Source organism: Peromyscus maniculatus, chromosome X, assembly GCF_049852395.1.
Source record: "Peromyscus maniculatus bairdii isolate BWxNUB_F1_BW_parent chromosome X, HU_Pman_BW_mat_3.1, whole genome shotgun sequence".
NCBI classification, from domain to species: Eukaryota; Metazoa; Chordata; class Mammalia; order Rodentia; family Cricetidae; genus Peromyscus; species Peromyscus maniculatus.
In genome coordinates, this window is record NC_134875.1 from 114,814,885 (window position 1) to 114,830,306 (window position 15,422).

General features: G+C 42.0%; 1 protein-coding gene across 12 annotated transcripts in view; it reads right to left on the reverse strand.

The window, feature by feature from the left end:
* Reps2 (RALBP1 associated Eps domain containing 2) overlaps window positions 1–15,422 on the reverse strand; it is a 251,310-nt gene that overhangs the window by 141,338 nt on the left and 94,550 nt on the right. For 11 of the 12 annotated variants that reach the window (XM_076561820.1, XM_042268750.2, XM_006973223.4 and 8 more), the window contains exons 2-3: window positions 10,994–11,117; window positions 1,600–1,748 (exon numbers count right to left, since the gene is read on the reverse strand). In XM_076561820.1, the coding sequence (XP_076417935.1) occupies window positions 1,600–1,748; window positions 10,994–11,117 (273 nt within the window). Of the gene's footprint in view, window positions 1–1,599; window positions 1,749–10,993; window positions 11,118–11,322; window positions 11,408–15,422 lie in introns of those variants that run through there. The other variant, XM_076561827.1, reaches the window with a different exon arrangement.

The following is a 15,422-nucleotide window of genomic DNA, read 5'->3' on the forward strand; positions in this document are numbered from 1 at the left end:
GTAAGCATAGGGTACCCCAAAAACAAGGAAATGATGCTTTTTATAACACAGAGACTATATCGGCTTCTTTAATTTAAAAACAAACACACAATCTGAGATAAGAGCCTAGACTTGGGAACTTCCAGGAAATCTGCCACTGTGGGACAGTGAATCCTCAGCCCTCTCTAAATGCTGGTGTAAACACATACCAAAGTATACTTAGTACAAATTCCTATGTCTCTCTAACACACCACTTAAATGACTAAAGCAACATTATGTGGAGTTAACAAAATGAGCTATGCCTCTTTTAACTATAAACATATAAACATATAAACTCAGGCCAGGCATAATGAAGCACACCTATAATCCCAGCATTCAGAAGGCAGGAAGACCATGTAAGTCTGATGCCAGCCTGGGCTTTATAGAGAAACCCTGTGTCAAAAAATAAAAATAAAAAATAAACCTGCAACCTTGAATATACAAGACCATCGAAGCAAACCATGTAAGTTATTTTCTAGTATAACCCTTTAATATTTACTGCATTTTTTTTTTTTGGTTTTTCGAGACAGGGTTTCTCTGTGTAGCTTTGCGCCTTTCCTGGAACTCACTTGGTAGCCCAGGCTGGCCTCAAACTCACCGAGATCGGCCTGGCTCTGCCTCCCGAGTGCTGGGATTAAAGGCGTGCGCCACCACCGCCCGGCTATTTACTGCATTTTAAAAAAACATCTTGATTCAATTCTTCCTAAAATACAGCATGTTCCTTTACCTTACAGCAGATAATATTAAATATAATCCGACTTCTCTGTAAGGCTCTTTATCAGAAGCATGAGTTATATCATGATGTCCTTGGGATTTCCTAATATGAAAACTGTTTCTCTCTTCCTAAAAGGCCCACTCTAATGGCATCCTTTTGTCTTTATTAATCACCACCTGATGACTGCAATCAGTGGCCTGATTTTAAAAGTCCATTCTCCATATTCTGGTTTCAAGCCTGCTAAGTGGGTAAGAGCATTTACTGAGATGCCATTCCACGTGTTTCCCAAGAAATGATTCCCTGGTAAAAAGAGTTTGGTAAACAGATCTCCAGGTCTCTTTACAATAGAACCTGCCTGTCGATATGCACTCTTAATTTCCAAGGCCGATGACTTAGTCTTCCCCCTATGAATGGGACATGAGGACATACTTTCCAAACACGTTTAATCAGAGAATTGTTTGGAGATTCTTTTTGGAAGGGAGCACTTGCTAACTTCTAGAAGTTATGTTTCTTCTCTTTGGTTTTAGCTTTGTTGTTTGTTTCCATGTTGTTTTAGAAGTTACATGTCAACGAACCTATTTAGAAAACCACTGACCTAGAGAAATCAAATAAGTGTATTAAATCAACAGCATCGTTTGAGGCACAATTCTATACTAAGGCAGATTCTAAAGGGCCAGTGGGTGGCTAGCAGTAATTCCTATGTGTCAGCTTCTTCTTGCTGCAAGAAAACTTTCCTGGCTCACTTCCAAATCTGTAATTGTGTTCCAGATGGCAAGATTTGCTGGGAGTTTGGCAACAGACCAGAGGCTGTACTCCATGAGGCTTCACGGTCAGAATTGACTGAACATGGCGAATCACACTCTCACCTGTTTATCCTCGTCGTCCATTCTTTTGAGGGGCTTTTTCTCGGTGCTTAAATATGGAATCTGAACCTTCTTCCCGTGCAGCTCAGCTGGGTTCCCAAACCGTATCTCACCATCACTCTTTGGCATCACAAAGCGAGGCAGAGGCAGTTCTTTAGAAGCAGAGGCAGAAAGGCTTAAGTGAGGCTGTATCTTAAAACCACAAAAAGGGGAGCTCAATGGCCAAAAAGAAATGAATTTTCGAGGGAAAATTTCAGAGCACTAAATATAGTTTAAATTTTAGTTCAGACACAATGCAGACTCCTATAATAATGTCATGAGAAAAAAATGTAATGCTTAACCAAGATATTCCAGCTTAACATTTTCCATACTGAACAATCACCACAGAACAAATTCAGGTTTGGGACTACCTCCCACTTGATCCTGCAGAAAAAGGATGTGAATTTTATCAAAACAAGAGGCAACGATAGCCAGCAAAGTTTATAAATGCTTAAATACACCAGATGCAGGGTTAGGGGCCTGCAAATACCAACCCAGCTATCTTCACGGCAATTCTGTAAGATAAACTAGCATTGGCAACTCCCTTTACAGCTATGGAAACTGGTGTGGGAAAGCAACATAATGTCCCCCAGGACCACACAACTAATCTCTGGGCAAGACACGGTTTGAACCCAAGCAAGCTGGTTCTTAAGAGCGCCCTACATTAATGTCCACCCCCTTCCTGGGGCAACTTACTGGATTGAATAGTTGCCCACTCAATATAATCCTCTTATGAGTTTTCACACTCAGTCTCTGGTTGCCTGTTGATAGCATAATGAGGAAAGTGTTATGAAGTCAGATCAATTGCTCTACCACTTACACAGATTCTAAAGACAAAACCATTGGCCACTCACAGTGCGACAGAGAGCTGTCTGGCATATTTCCTTATCTTTCAAATTCTGACAGAACGATTCTGGAAACAGCAAGTCACACATAAGCACATGACACAAAGAGCCACACAAATAAGGATAATATTGTGGATTAGGCATAATGATTTGCATCTGGAGCCATTGTTCAGGATAATTCCCAGTGTGTCTTTGCACTTCTGTCATCCCTCCACTCCAAAAACACAGCTGTGCTTCCCATGATGGATGCTGTGCTAAAGCCAGGAAACATCTTAGCAACAGCAAGTATGCTATTCCCTGGGCAAAGAAGGCCCCTGGTTCTCTAATATCCACATGTTTATTTTTAGTTGCTATGTCCACATTTGATTCAAAGAAGGGGGCAATTATGACAAATCCCTGTGGGATCAATCAGCTAAGGGCCCAAGAGTCATAAAGAGATAAATCAATCTGAAAACTTAAATCGAGATTCCTCTCTAAAGAAAGATGGTCACCATTTTTAATGTTTTAATGTTTCCCAGCCATGGGCAGCTCTCCAGCACTGAAGGCAGAAATGGATTTCAAAAGGAAAAAAGGTAAAAGAAACTCTAGAGTCTTAGTGAGTCACACAGAAGCCAGTCCTGTGGCGCTGTTCACAGAAATATCTCTTTCAACGGGGTCTGACAAATAGATCTAGAAATATAGGACAAGAGCATACAAAATACTTTTTCTACTCTGGCCTGACCATGAGACCATTCGTCTACTTAAAGTACTTCTTCAAGAAAAAAAAAATCAGTTTCTAATCTCCCCAGCCAGTGCTTTGCTGGCATTTGGTCCAGAGAACAATGGAATACGAGTGTAGCATTACGAATGTTAGCAGCTGTACCAGGACTCCCAGATGCCCTTAAGGATCCTGTCACTTCACACATTCTTCCACTTTGGTTATGGCATTTCTCCACAATCATTTGCCTAGGAAACAAGCGTTTGCCTCCAGATGGACACCAAACAGTGAAAGACAAAATACAGCTGAATTCTTCCTGTACTTTCTTCAGTCCTATGACTTTTAAACAGCTCTCACTTAGAATTGTAACCATCTCTTATCATGACAGTATCATCTCCCTGAAGCTGCTACAAGCTATTAAAAAAGTAAAAGTCTTTAAGTCTTTGGTCTCAATAATTTTCTTTGTTATCTGTACACAGAATTCAATGGTGAAATTTTATTAGAAAACAAAATAAATAAAGCACCTACTATATAGTGATATATGCTGGTTTTGTATCAACTTGACACAAATTAGAGTCTTCAGAGAGGAGGGAGCCTCAGTTGAGAAAATGCCTCCATGAGATCCAGCTTTAGGGCATTTTCTTAGTGATTGATGGGAGAGCCCAGCCCATGGTGGGCGGTGCCATCCTGGGCTGGTGGTCCTGGGTTCTATAAGAAGGTTAGCAGAACAAGCCATGAGGAGCAAGCCGCTCCCTTCCATGGCCTCTGCATCAGCTCCTGCCTCCAGGTTCCTGCCCTGCTTGAGTTCCTGTCCTGACTTCCTTTGGTGATGAACTATGATGTGGAAGTATAAGATAAATAAACCCTTACCTCTCCAACTTGTTTTGTGGTCATTGTTTTGTTGCAGCAGCAGAAACCCTAAGACACAGTGATTTCTGTTAGGTCTCAAACCCAGGACAAATGGCTGAGGTGCCTATTGAACATATCAAAGCAGATGATGGCCTTCAGGTTCTCCCTGCACCCCTCAGCCCCTACCTATTACAGGATATGACTGGCATACTCCACCCCTACCCTAATCTCCAGCTTGGGGGAAGTGGGGAGGCTGAGCTGCCCTTCCCTAACAATCACAAGAGGTCCTTTTGTAGTAGCTGCTTAGAAGCTTGTCTCCAAAACTTAATTAAATTAACACATGGGAAACAAATTAAGAGCAGAAAATATTCTTAACTGCTGAGTCATCTCTCCAGCCCCCTAGCATTTTTTTTTTAAATGATAAGCTGGGGAGATTGCTCAATGGGTTAAGCGCACTTTCTCTGCAATCAATGAGGACCTGAGCAAAAAGGTAAAGAAGAACTCCAGGGCCTTAGTGAATCACACAGAAGCCAATCCTGTGACTAAAGCTCTGTCTTTCAACTCAGTCTGCAAAATGGGTCTAAAACATAGGACAAGAATATACAAAATACTTTCTATCTTGGTCCAACCATAAAAACATAACTCTACTTCAAAGATTTCTCCAGGAAAAAAGCCAAGAGATTCTTGGTATTTCTAATCTCCCCAGCCAGTGCTTTGCTGGCATTTGGTCCAGAGAACAATGGAATACGAGTGTAACATTACAAATGTTAGCAGCTGTACCAGGACTCCCAGATACCCTTAAGGATCCTGTCACTCCACACATTCCCCAACCTTGGTTATGGGCACTTCTCCAGAATTACTTCTAATCCCCAGAACCTCTGTAAAATCCTGGGCATGGCTGTGTGTGCCTGTAACTCCAGCACTATGGAAGGACACAGAAGTATCCTAATCAATTGCTGGCCAGATGTCTAGATGAAAGAGCAAGCATTCTCCAGTTTAATGAGAGACCCTGTCTCAGATCAATAAAGTGGACAGTGATAGAGAATGACAGATGGCATGGACCTCCACTTACACATGTATAAGTGTGCACACACAGACACTTCATACATGCAACACACATACACAGGAAGAGAGAGCACAAAAAAAGAAAAACATTAAAGTGAAATAAGTTGGTCACAGGAAACAAATATTGTATGATTCCACTTACATCAAGAGTAGTAAAATGTGCTGGGCGGTGGTGGCACACGCCTTTAATCCCAGCACTCAGGAGGCAGAGCCAGGTGGATCTTTGTGAGTTCGAGGCCAGCCTGGTCTACAGAGCAAGATCCAGGAAAGGCACAAAGCTACACAGAGAAACCCTGTCTCAAAAAAACAAAAAAAAAGAATAGTAAAATGCATACAAGTAGAAAGATAAAGAGGGATTGTCAGAGATAAGGAATGAGGGGAAATGGGTAGTTGTTTAATCAGACTTTCAATTTTACAACGTGAGGTGCGAATTACTAGAAAATGCATGTATACCAAAATGAATAGACCTAACACTACTGAATTTCACACATAAAATGGTTAAGATGGGAACTTGTGTGCTCTATAAATTTTATAACAAGAATTTTTAATTTTATTTGAAATTTTAAGAGGTCGAATTAAGCCAGGCAGTGGTGGTACATGACTTTAATCCTAGAACTTGGAAGCCAGAGGCAGGCAAATCTCTGTGACTTTGAGGCCAGCCTGGTCTAGAGATCTATAGATCAACTTCCAGGACAGCCAGAGCAAGAGAGAAACCTTGTCTTGAAAAAAAATCAAATTAATTTTAACTATTTTAATCCCATATCATTTCAACATATCATTTCAACATACCATCGAGCTACACCCCACCAGCCCAAATACCTGTCTCTCTCCCTCTATTTTTTTTTTTTTGATAATGTCTCCTGTAGCCCAGGCTAACCTTGAACTTGCTATGTAGTCAAGGATGGCCTTGAACTTCTGGTCATCCTGCCTCCACTCCCAAATGCTGCTGGGATTGTCAGGGGTGCACTCCTAGGCCCAGTTTGTGGGGACCTGAGAACGTAGGGCTTTGTGCATCCCAGGAGAGCATTCCACCAGCTGATCTACCCTCCAGCCCCAAACCTTGTCCCTTGACACGGGGTCTGGAAATATAGGACCCGCCCACTTGGACTGAGTTGAATACAGCACGGGGAGGCGACAGCCAATGAACTTTCAGAAGGAAGGGTCACAGGGGAAGAAACCAAACAAGTAGACCCATGGTGCAGCCACAGCCATGCTCGCCCTGACCTCCTGGAAGCTCGGCACACCACTGAATTCTCCTCCTCCCAGTCTCCTTTGCGTGAAGGAAGTGGTGGTACACAGAACTGTAAATGGGGGCCATATAGAAAATTGGATGGCCAGAGATCCTGCCCTGAGTTTCCCAGTCCTGGAGTGAGCCGTTCATATATGCGCCTGAGATTTCAGACCCGCGGCTCTGTCTCCTGATGATGCTTTCTGCCTCTCAATTATCTCCAGCCTGGACAGGATGGGGAGGTGGAGCTCGGGGGAGACTGTCTCTTGTCACTGGGAAGATAACTCCCAGACTGTAGCTTCAAAAATATAAATTATAAAGTGCAAATTTAAAAAAAATCAAATTAATTTTAACTATTTTAATCCCATATCATTTGAACAGATGACATAAAATTATGAAGGATGCTGAGGTAACACAGCAGGGGCACAAGCACTCTGCCTAGCATGCTCAAATCCCTGGGTTTGATTCTGAACACAGCCAAAATATAAACATGTACCAGTGAAATAGTTTACACTTGTTTTTAGTGAAAACTCTTGGAACTCACGAGCATATTTTACTCTCAATGCATAGCACAACACACATTGTGAGTGTTCAGCAGACACACATAGCTATTGGCCACCATACTGGAATAGATAAGCCACAAGGAAATATGGGTCACTGTGTGCAGAAATCTGTATCTTACTAAGAACTACTATAATGTTAAATGGCAGCAAGTGAGTCTTCCTTAAATAATCAAATGATGTTTTGTATGGAGGTATACTTTATACAGATCATTTCTAGAGTATTGATTTGCATGTATGTGTGTGTATGTCAGAGATAGGGTAGGGAGGGGAAAGCAATATATAAATTAAAATACCAAATTTTCTTTCATGTTCTTTTCCAGTCCCCTTCCTCCTTTTCCCCACTGTCAATGTGTAGTCTCCTGGTAGGATCCAGAGCTTTTGCTAGATAAAAGAATCAAAGATGGCTCAGTGTATAAAGATGCTTGTCATCAAGCCTGTGACAACCTGAGTTTGATCCATGGGACTCATGTGGTAGAAGGAAAGAACCAACCCCCAAAAGTTGTCCTCTGACCTCTATACAAATACTTTGGCTTGTATACACACACACACACACACACACACACACACACACACACACACACACATTAAATGTAAATTTACTTTTTAAAAGATCAAAGATTCTGTCAAAGAATCCTATAACAAGCATAAATAAAAAATGTGAAGAGCACTGCTCATAAGGTTGAAGACAACTTTAGGGATGGAGGAAGCAACACAAGAGCTGAGGACCACAGGTATGTGCGGAGAGGTGGAATGCCTAGAACACAGAACTGGTCAGCCATACAGTGGGGCATCTGTCCAAAGAAGCTCTAGCTCCCCATAGGAAGGCTGAGAAGGAGAGAAGGTATGAAGGAAGCTGCTAAAAGGACCACTGAAATTTTTGTTTGTTTGTTTGTTTGTTTGTTTGTTTGTTTGTTTGTTTGTTTATCAAGACAGGGTTTCTCTGTGTAGTTTTGGTGCCTGTCCTGGATCTCGCTCTGTAGCCCAGGCTGGCCTCAAACTCACAAAGATCTGCCTGGCTCTGCCTCCCAAGTGCTGGGATTAAAGGCGTGCGCCACCACCGCCTGGCAGGGCCACTGAATTTTAAAAAGGAAAAGAATTGAGAAGAATATTAGGTAGAAAGGCTGAATGGGAAATCCCAACATAATGTTCAGTATTCAAATGTCCATCTCTGCTCCCGGAAGGAATTACACACACACCAGGCTCACTTGGCCACACCTGTACCTCCTGGGATCCTTACTCCACCCGTGGCCATCCTATCCCACCCACCCTAAGGAGTTGTCTTTTCCACAGGGCACCAACCAAGCTGCTTGTCCCAATCAGAAGATTTATCTTCCGGCTTTCAAAGAGAAAGAAGGTTTGCCAAATAAGCAGGGCACAGAGACCGCGCCTCCCCAACCCTTTCAGTCCGACCAGAGAATCTCTGCTTCTATTTTTCTTGGAAAAGGTAATTCTTGTTTGAGGAGGGGAAAGGCACTGAAATGCTCAGGATCTAGGGAGGTGGCAGGGTTAGCGTGTGCACTGGGCCTAAAAGGCTTGATTCTCATCCTATAGGCAGCACAGCCCACTCAGTGTCAGCACTTCATCGCAGCAGAGTCGACTGGACAGGTTTTTGTTGTGGGGGAAGGGGCCCTGTTCCATACAGTGCAGGACATTTAGTACCATCACATCCCTGCTCTCTACCCACTAGATGCCTAGAGCACCCTCTCTGCAGTTCTGACAACCAAAAATGTTGGCATACACTGGCTAATATCTCCTGAAGGTGCAAAGTCCCAACCCCGAGTTGAGAATGGCCATTTTCCAGCAAGGAACCAGGGAGTAAAACGGTTTGCCTAAGAACCTTTGCAGTGGTAGGCTGGAAATTATAACATGGCTCACACATCTTGTGATTTCACAGAACAGTAAAAAAAAAACATTTCACCACGGACCAACATAAAGTTGCCAAATTTTTACTTTGCCAAGAATTTTAAACCTGGTGTCATTTGGGAGTCTGAAACAGTTGGCTAGCCATGGTTCAAGGCCGGTTTGGGATACAATGTGAAAACCAGCCTCAAAATACAACAATGAAGAATTTTACCCCAAACCATAACTCATTGTAAGTTTTCTAAAAGGACACCTAACAACAGGGGGGAAACTTTTAGAATTAAACACATTCATGCTATAAATATCTCCTCTTTCCCCCTAGTTCTCTCTCCTTCCTTTGCAAATAGTGCCAGACTACCAACGGAGCATGAGCCATTTTGGAGAAACAATCCTGAAGACAGCAGGAGTCACACCATTGTACTATTGGGGCTCAGAGATCTCAAGGGGACTGCTGAAAAGAAATCAAGGGGTCTGTTACCTGGGAAAGAGCAGGAAACCCACCACTGTGTTTCCTCTCCCCCAACTGCTGCAGTTCAAGGCTTTCTTTCCAGTAAGTATGGAGGCAGCCAGCCCCGATGGCATCATTATAGTACTTGCAGCTTTCCAGTTCTTTATGTCATTCCACTTGTAAACAGCTTGGTGTATTTATTATACACGCTCATTACTGCTCTACAGGTATGGCAGCTGGTTCAACCACTGTGGGGTCTTTTATTTAATGCATTTAATAAAGAAGTATGTATATTGTTATGAATATGCTAAGATAATTGGTTTCCTTTATAATCCTATGCCTTTGTACACATTTGAAACATTGTTCTGGGCTGGGGTAGAGCTCAGTAGAAAAGCATATCCTTAATATGCCCAAGGCCCTGGGTTTGATTTCAAGGACCCTAAAAGAAAAATAAGCCCAAGAAGGATTCAATTTGCCAAAATGGTTCGTGGTATTCACAAAAAGGTTAAGAACCCAACCCTGCATCCTGTCTAACTCTCCCTTAGTGCTCATACATGCTCAAGTTCAGTCCCCAGAAAGAAAGATAGCAGGAATTCTCTCTGTTCCATAAGTTGTTTTCCCAGCCACCCCTTAAAATGTTCGGCTAATCATTTACCTCCAGTTGCAACCAGGGTAAGGATACCAAAAAGCTTAGTACCAACATTAGGGAGGCATTAACTGGTAGGGTCATGTAAATGCATATTTAGCACTTAAACAATACTGATATTAAGTGTTCCCTTAAATGATGTGCCCTACGTGCCAATATAGTACAACATATTTGTACTGTAAGCAAAGTTCTTGGAAATGTTTCTCATGACTTTCATGAGAAGTTATCACCTTGGCTTCATTTAAGAATCACTCAAAAATCAAAAAAGCTCTCAAAAATCCTACTGCTCTGGATGGACACCAGGTTAATTAAATATAAATGTCACATATTTTCACTTTGTGTTTAAAGCCCTCCAGGTGATTCTCAAGGGAGCTGAGATGAGTGATAAGCAGCCCAGAAGGACTCCTGCAAAATTTCCTCAGGAGTTTCCAGAGAATCTGAATTCTGATTGATTTAGTTTAGAATGACAACTGATTGAGATGCCTTCCCCATGTGCCACCACCTGAATCTTCAGAACTCCAGGAAGGCTAATGATATAGCTCAGTGGTAGAAGCCTTGTCTCATATGCAGAGGATGCCCTAGGTTCCATCCCAACACGGGAAAGGACAAAAAAAAAAAAACAGGGCAGAACTCTTAAAAGGATACATTCATTCTGCCAAAATCTTGGTAACCCCCAAGTCATCAGAACAGTTCATTCTGGAACACGGAATTAAAAGATGAGCAGATAGGAATGGGAGGGAGAGAGGGACAATCAGTTCCATGTAACTCTTTCAGTGTGCCATCCCTAATCCCTAACAGAGCCTTGAATGATATTACTGCTACCTCAAGTGGAAAATTAAACTGAATGGTATTATTTTGCCACAGGCTAGAGAATTCCTGCCCCAGTCTCATCTCACTAAAGAACAAAAGCTATCTTAACCACCAGTTAAAGGGAACTAACTAATCCTAGTTCACTCTATGAATTTTTCTCCATTTGAAAAAGAAAAAGAAACCAAAGCTACCTGATGAGTTTTCTTATTTTCCTTAACACGAAGGTAGAGAAAGCTAGGAGAAATTCCACAAAAGCTTACAGGAAAGGCCTTAGACACACCAAAAAGAGTTCACACAAATAAGAAAGCTGTTATAGACAATAAAACATGTAAATGTGAGCTACTCACCACATTTAATACTCTCTGTCCGAACAGGGAGGCCGGACTGTGCTGCAGCAATCAATTTCAGGGCAATGTAAAACTGTGTTGGACCAAAATAACCAACCCGCTTTGCACCACACAGTTCTGTGATCTGAAAGAGACAAGAAAAATGATACTGAAAACCCCACTCCATAACAGAAAAAAAGAGACAAAGCTATATAATGTAACCTTGAGGATTTCACAGGATAACTAACCAAAAAGTCCCTTGGGAACCTACATGTATGCAATGGTTGAGGGTTCCCCCCTCCTCTGATTTAGATGGTTTTTATTCAAGTCATTAATTTCTACCTACTCACAATGTTTCAGAACTGATTATTCTTCCTCCTTTGAAGACAAAAATAAAGATAACAAACGATGGCTGTTACTCTGCTTATAAAAAAGGGATGACTTTAGAGGAGGGTAGATTCTAATGTACAAAGTCTAGAAAGTCATTGGAGTGAAAAGAGAACAGATTAGTCATTACACTACTTATGCATTATCCTGGTTTACCAAACTTGAATGTGAATTAGTCAAGAGCTAGGGATGAACTCAGTGGTAGCACACTTGCCTACCATGCACAAAGCCCTAAAGTTCTCAGGCAAAGTCACTTTTTAGTAAATATACTTCAGGTGCCCACTTCAGAGTTGTTCAGAGAAACAACAAAAACACACTATGCACATAAATACTTAACACTGCAGTAACTGTTGGTCCCATTCTGTCACCTATAATTAGAACATATCCCTCCACATCTAGACTGAACTCAGCTGTTTCTCTTCTACAGATCCTTCCTAAAATCTTGGGAATAATAGTTTATTTTCAGAGTGCATTCTGAAAGCAGTCTATTCAAATATCTAAAAATCCCTATACCATGATACATTGTCTTGGATGTGCTTCAAAAAGGAGAGGGAGAGAATACTAAGCATGTGGGGGAAATCAGGCGTAACCGAGAGTTAATAATGGTAAAGTGAGTGAGGGTCATAGTGGTTCATTCTCCAAATTCAAATTTCTATACTGTCTATTGCAGCATTTACCACATCCTACCTTAGTTCTCTTTTTTGCTCTGCTTCCCATTAACATAATTTCTCTTCAAGACCAGAGGCAACTTTCTTTTCCCTCCTAATACAGAATAGACACCCAATTCTCAATCAAGAGAATGAAACTTACACTCAAAATAAAATGCAAATGAGTTTTCTAGTACGTCCACTTCTATGAATATGTAAATCACAGATCCTAAGTTATAGATAAGGCTGTACAAGGAGAACATGGCCAACAGCATCTTCGTTGTTTCAGTATGAAGATAGTTGTCTTACAGGATAATTCCTAATATAAAGAAATTATAGTCCTTGGCAGGTGAACAAATGAACTATACTTCATAAAGTAAACAATAACATTTGAAAAAGTGTGAATTTAGGGTTTCAGCAGATAGGGATGCCTGCTGCAAAGCCTGACCACCACAGTCTTATATCCAGGCCCTACATGAAGAAATGAGAGAACCAACCTCTACAGGCTGTTCTCTGATCGCCACACTTACACACCATGACCCAGGCATCCATGGCATATGCATCCACACATGAAACAAATAAATAAAATGCAATAAAAACCTGTTTAAAAAGTGTGGATTTACTACCAAATTGACTTTGAGTTATTCCTTTACTATAACTACTACCTCAAACTGGGAAGTGTTTTACAACAGGTAACTGAAGTTGCTGGGAAAACATTCATCATGGTACTTGAAGACTCACCCTATCTGACATCAGAAAACCAACTTGTTTACATTTGTTTCTATATTTTTATGTATAGTGCTAGAATCTCTGCATTTTAGCAGAGAAGAATAGAGACATATAAGTGCAGTAAGCCCTTATGTCATACGTCTTTGTGCTCCAAACCTCTCAGAGATATGCCAAGAACTTTCTGAAATACATAAGCTTCAAGGAAGAGAAAATAATTCAAAACCTTTGGATTTTACCTATGGAGCAATGCCCATTAGCCTGAGATTTCTCAATCCAAAAGGCAGGCTATTTTTAGTTTTTGTTCATTTGTTGGTTGATTGGTTGGGTTTTTTGTTTGTTTGTTTGTTTGTTTGTTTTTGTTTTCATTCATTAAAGCTCAAAGTATTTTCCAGTTAAATTCTCCATGGAAGCCAGGCGGTGCTTTAATCTCAACACTCAGGAGGCAGAGGCAAGTGGATCTCTGAGTTTGAGGCCAGCCTAGTCTACAAAGCGAGTTTTGGAACAGCCAGGAATATTACACAAAGAAACCTTGTCTCGAAAAGACCCCCCCCCCCAAAAAAAAAAGATCTCCGTGGAAAAGTTCTAAGGTGTGGGTAGAAATATTTTAACGACATCTAAAGAAGAAAGCTACTCAGTTAGCAGGAGGTATTTATTTCCTAAGCTGGCTCCTTCACTCCTCTTCTTCAGTTTACTCCAAATGTGTGACATGCTCTGATGGCTCCGTCTTTGATTACATACTCTGCAGATTTCCAGTATAGAATGAGAACCTACGGACTAGGGTTTGTTTTCTCAGGTGGGAAGCAGGAGATGGAAAAAAGGAATGGATGAAATCAACTTCTTACAACTTACAGATGTGCACTAACTGGACGTTGGCTACAAGTCAGAAAAATTCCCTGGCCTTTTGGGAGGAATCTGACAGGGTTCCAAAAGGAGGTTGAAGGCCACTAAAAAGCTTCCCTCCTACATAATTCTGTAAGATTGTGACTGTGCTAAGTAACCAGTCCATACATGCCCCAGTTTGCCTGAAATAATACTTTCTCTCCTAGCTGAAAGGTAATAAATTGTTAGACTAGTGCAAAGGTTTGAGTATGCTTCTCTCTTTCAAGTATTTTTAAAGGCCTCCACAGAATTGTCTAAAAAATTTAAACTCTTAGTAGGAGGGGCTAGAAGAATTCTCCAAGAAATCCCTCCCTCCTTTCCTCCCTCCCGCTCCCCGCTCTCTCATGCAGCTGGTAAGTTCAGACTCTGCTCTCCCTTACCAGGTTCAAGTCCTGCTCTAGACTGTGCCTCAGTGTGGTGGTATTGTGTTCCCCAAAATATTGTGTACCCTAATAAACTTATCTGGGGTCAGAGACAGCCACAATATTAAACATAGAGGATAGGCAGTGGTAGCACACACCTTTAATCCTAGCATTCCAGAAGCAGAAATCCATGAGTTCAAGGATACAGCCAAGCATGGTGACTCACGCCTTTAATCCCAGGGAGTGATGGTAGAAAGCAGAAAGGTATACACGGCGTGAGGACCAGAAACTAGAGAGGCATTTGGCCTGGTTAAGCTTTCAGGCTTTCCAGCAGCAGTTCAGCTGAGACCCATTCTGGATGAGGACTCAGAAGCCTCCAGTCTGAGGAAACAAGACCAGCTGAGGATCCGACGAGGTGAGGTAGCTGTGGCTTGTTCTGGCACTCTGATTTTCCAGCGGTCACCCCAATACCTGGCTCAGGTTTGGTTTTATTAATAAGAACTTTGAAGATTCCTGCTACACCTCAGCCTTCCTCCCACAGTCTCTTATTAGAACCAGGCCCCTTTTCAGTTCCAAAGCACTTCGCAGGTTCCTCACATCCTCCCAGTAATACTCAGTCCTGAGGATGGCTTTTGAGACCCTTCCAGCTGATCCACCCTTCCAACAATCCCCACCCAGAAGCTAACTAAGACTCTAGGCACAGCAGACACCAGGCTCTTTCTCAACACCCATTACGGAGTCCTCCACACAGAAGCCAAATGTGTCCTTGTTTCGTCGCCTGCCAGGCTTGTTCTTCACATTACCCAATGACTGATGCTATCTCCGAAACCTTATGCAATTCCATGACACTATGCTAGACTTGTCATCGATGTGACAAATACCTGACACAGACAACTTGGGTCGGGGGAGACTTCTTTCACTCAGCTTGAGTGATTCCAATCCAGTTTGGACAGTATGTCAGGGCAAGAGTGCTATCGGGCAGGCAGAGCATCTCACTTCCTGGCAAGGGGGAACTGCACAACTGGTACTGTTAACTATTTCCATTGCATCCCATCCCATCCCATCCCATCCTCCATGTCCTCAGTGCCCAGCACAAGGCAATGGCATGGTTTTGTCATGACTGTTCACTAGGAGTCATACTTCATGATGGTTCATCTACACTTTTACTGTTCAGTGAACGTCTACTGGGTTAGCTTTCACAGCCTGTAGAGTTCTCTCTCTTGTTGGAATTACTTTTATAAGTTAGCTGCTAAATTAGCTTTAGCCTTATCACCACATAGCCAAAAGTTCCTACAAGAATATAAGAGATTGTGAAGTCTTCCATTTCCCCCTATTCAGCCAGGAGAATACTGGTTCAAACCTAACTGTTCACCATTATTCATCCTATCCCTGAGATTCAGAACGCAGAGTAACTTGGTGATGCCTTGCCACTCTACAGACCTGCCT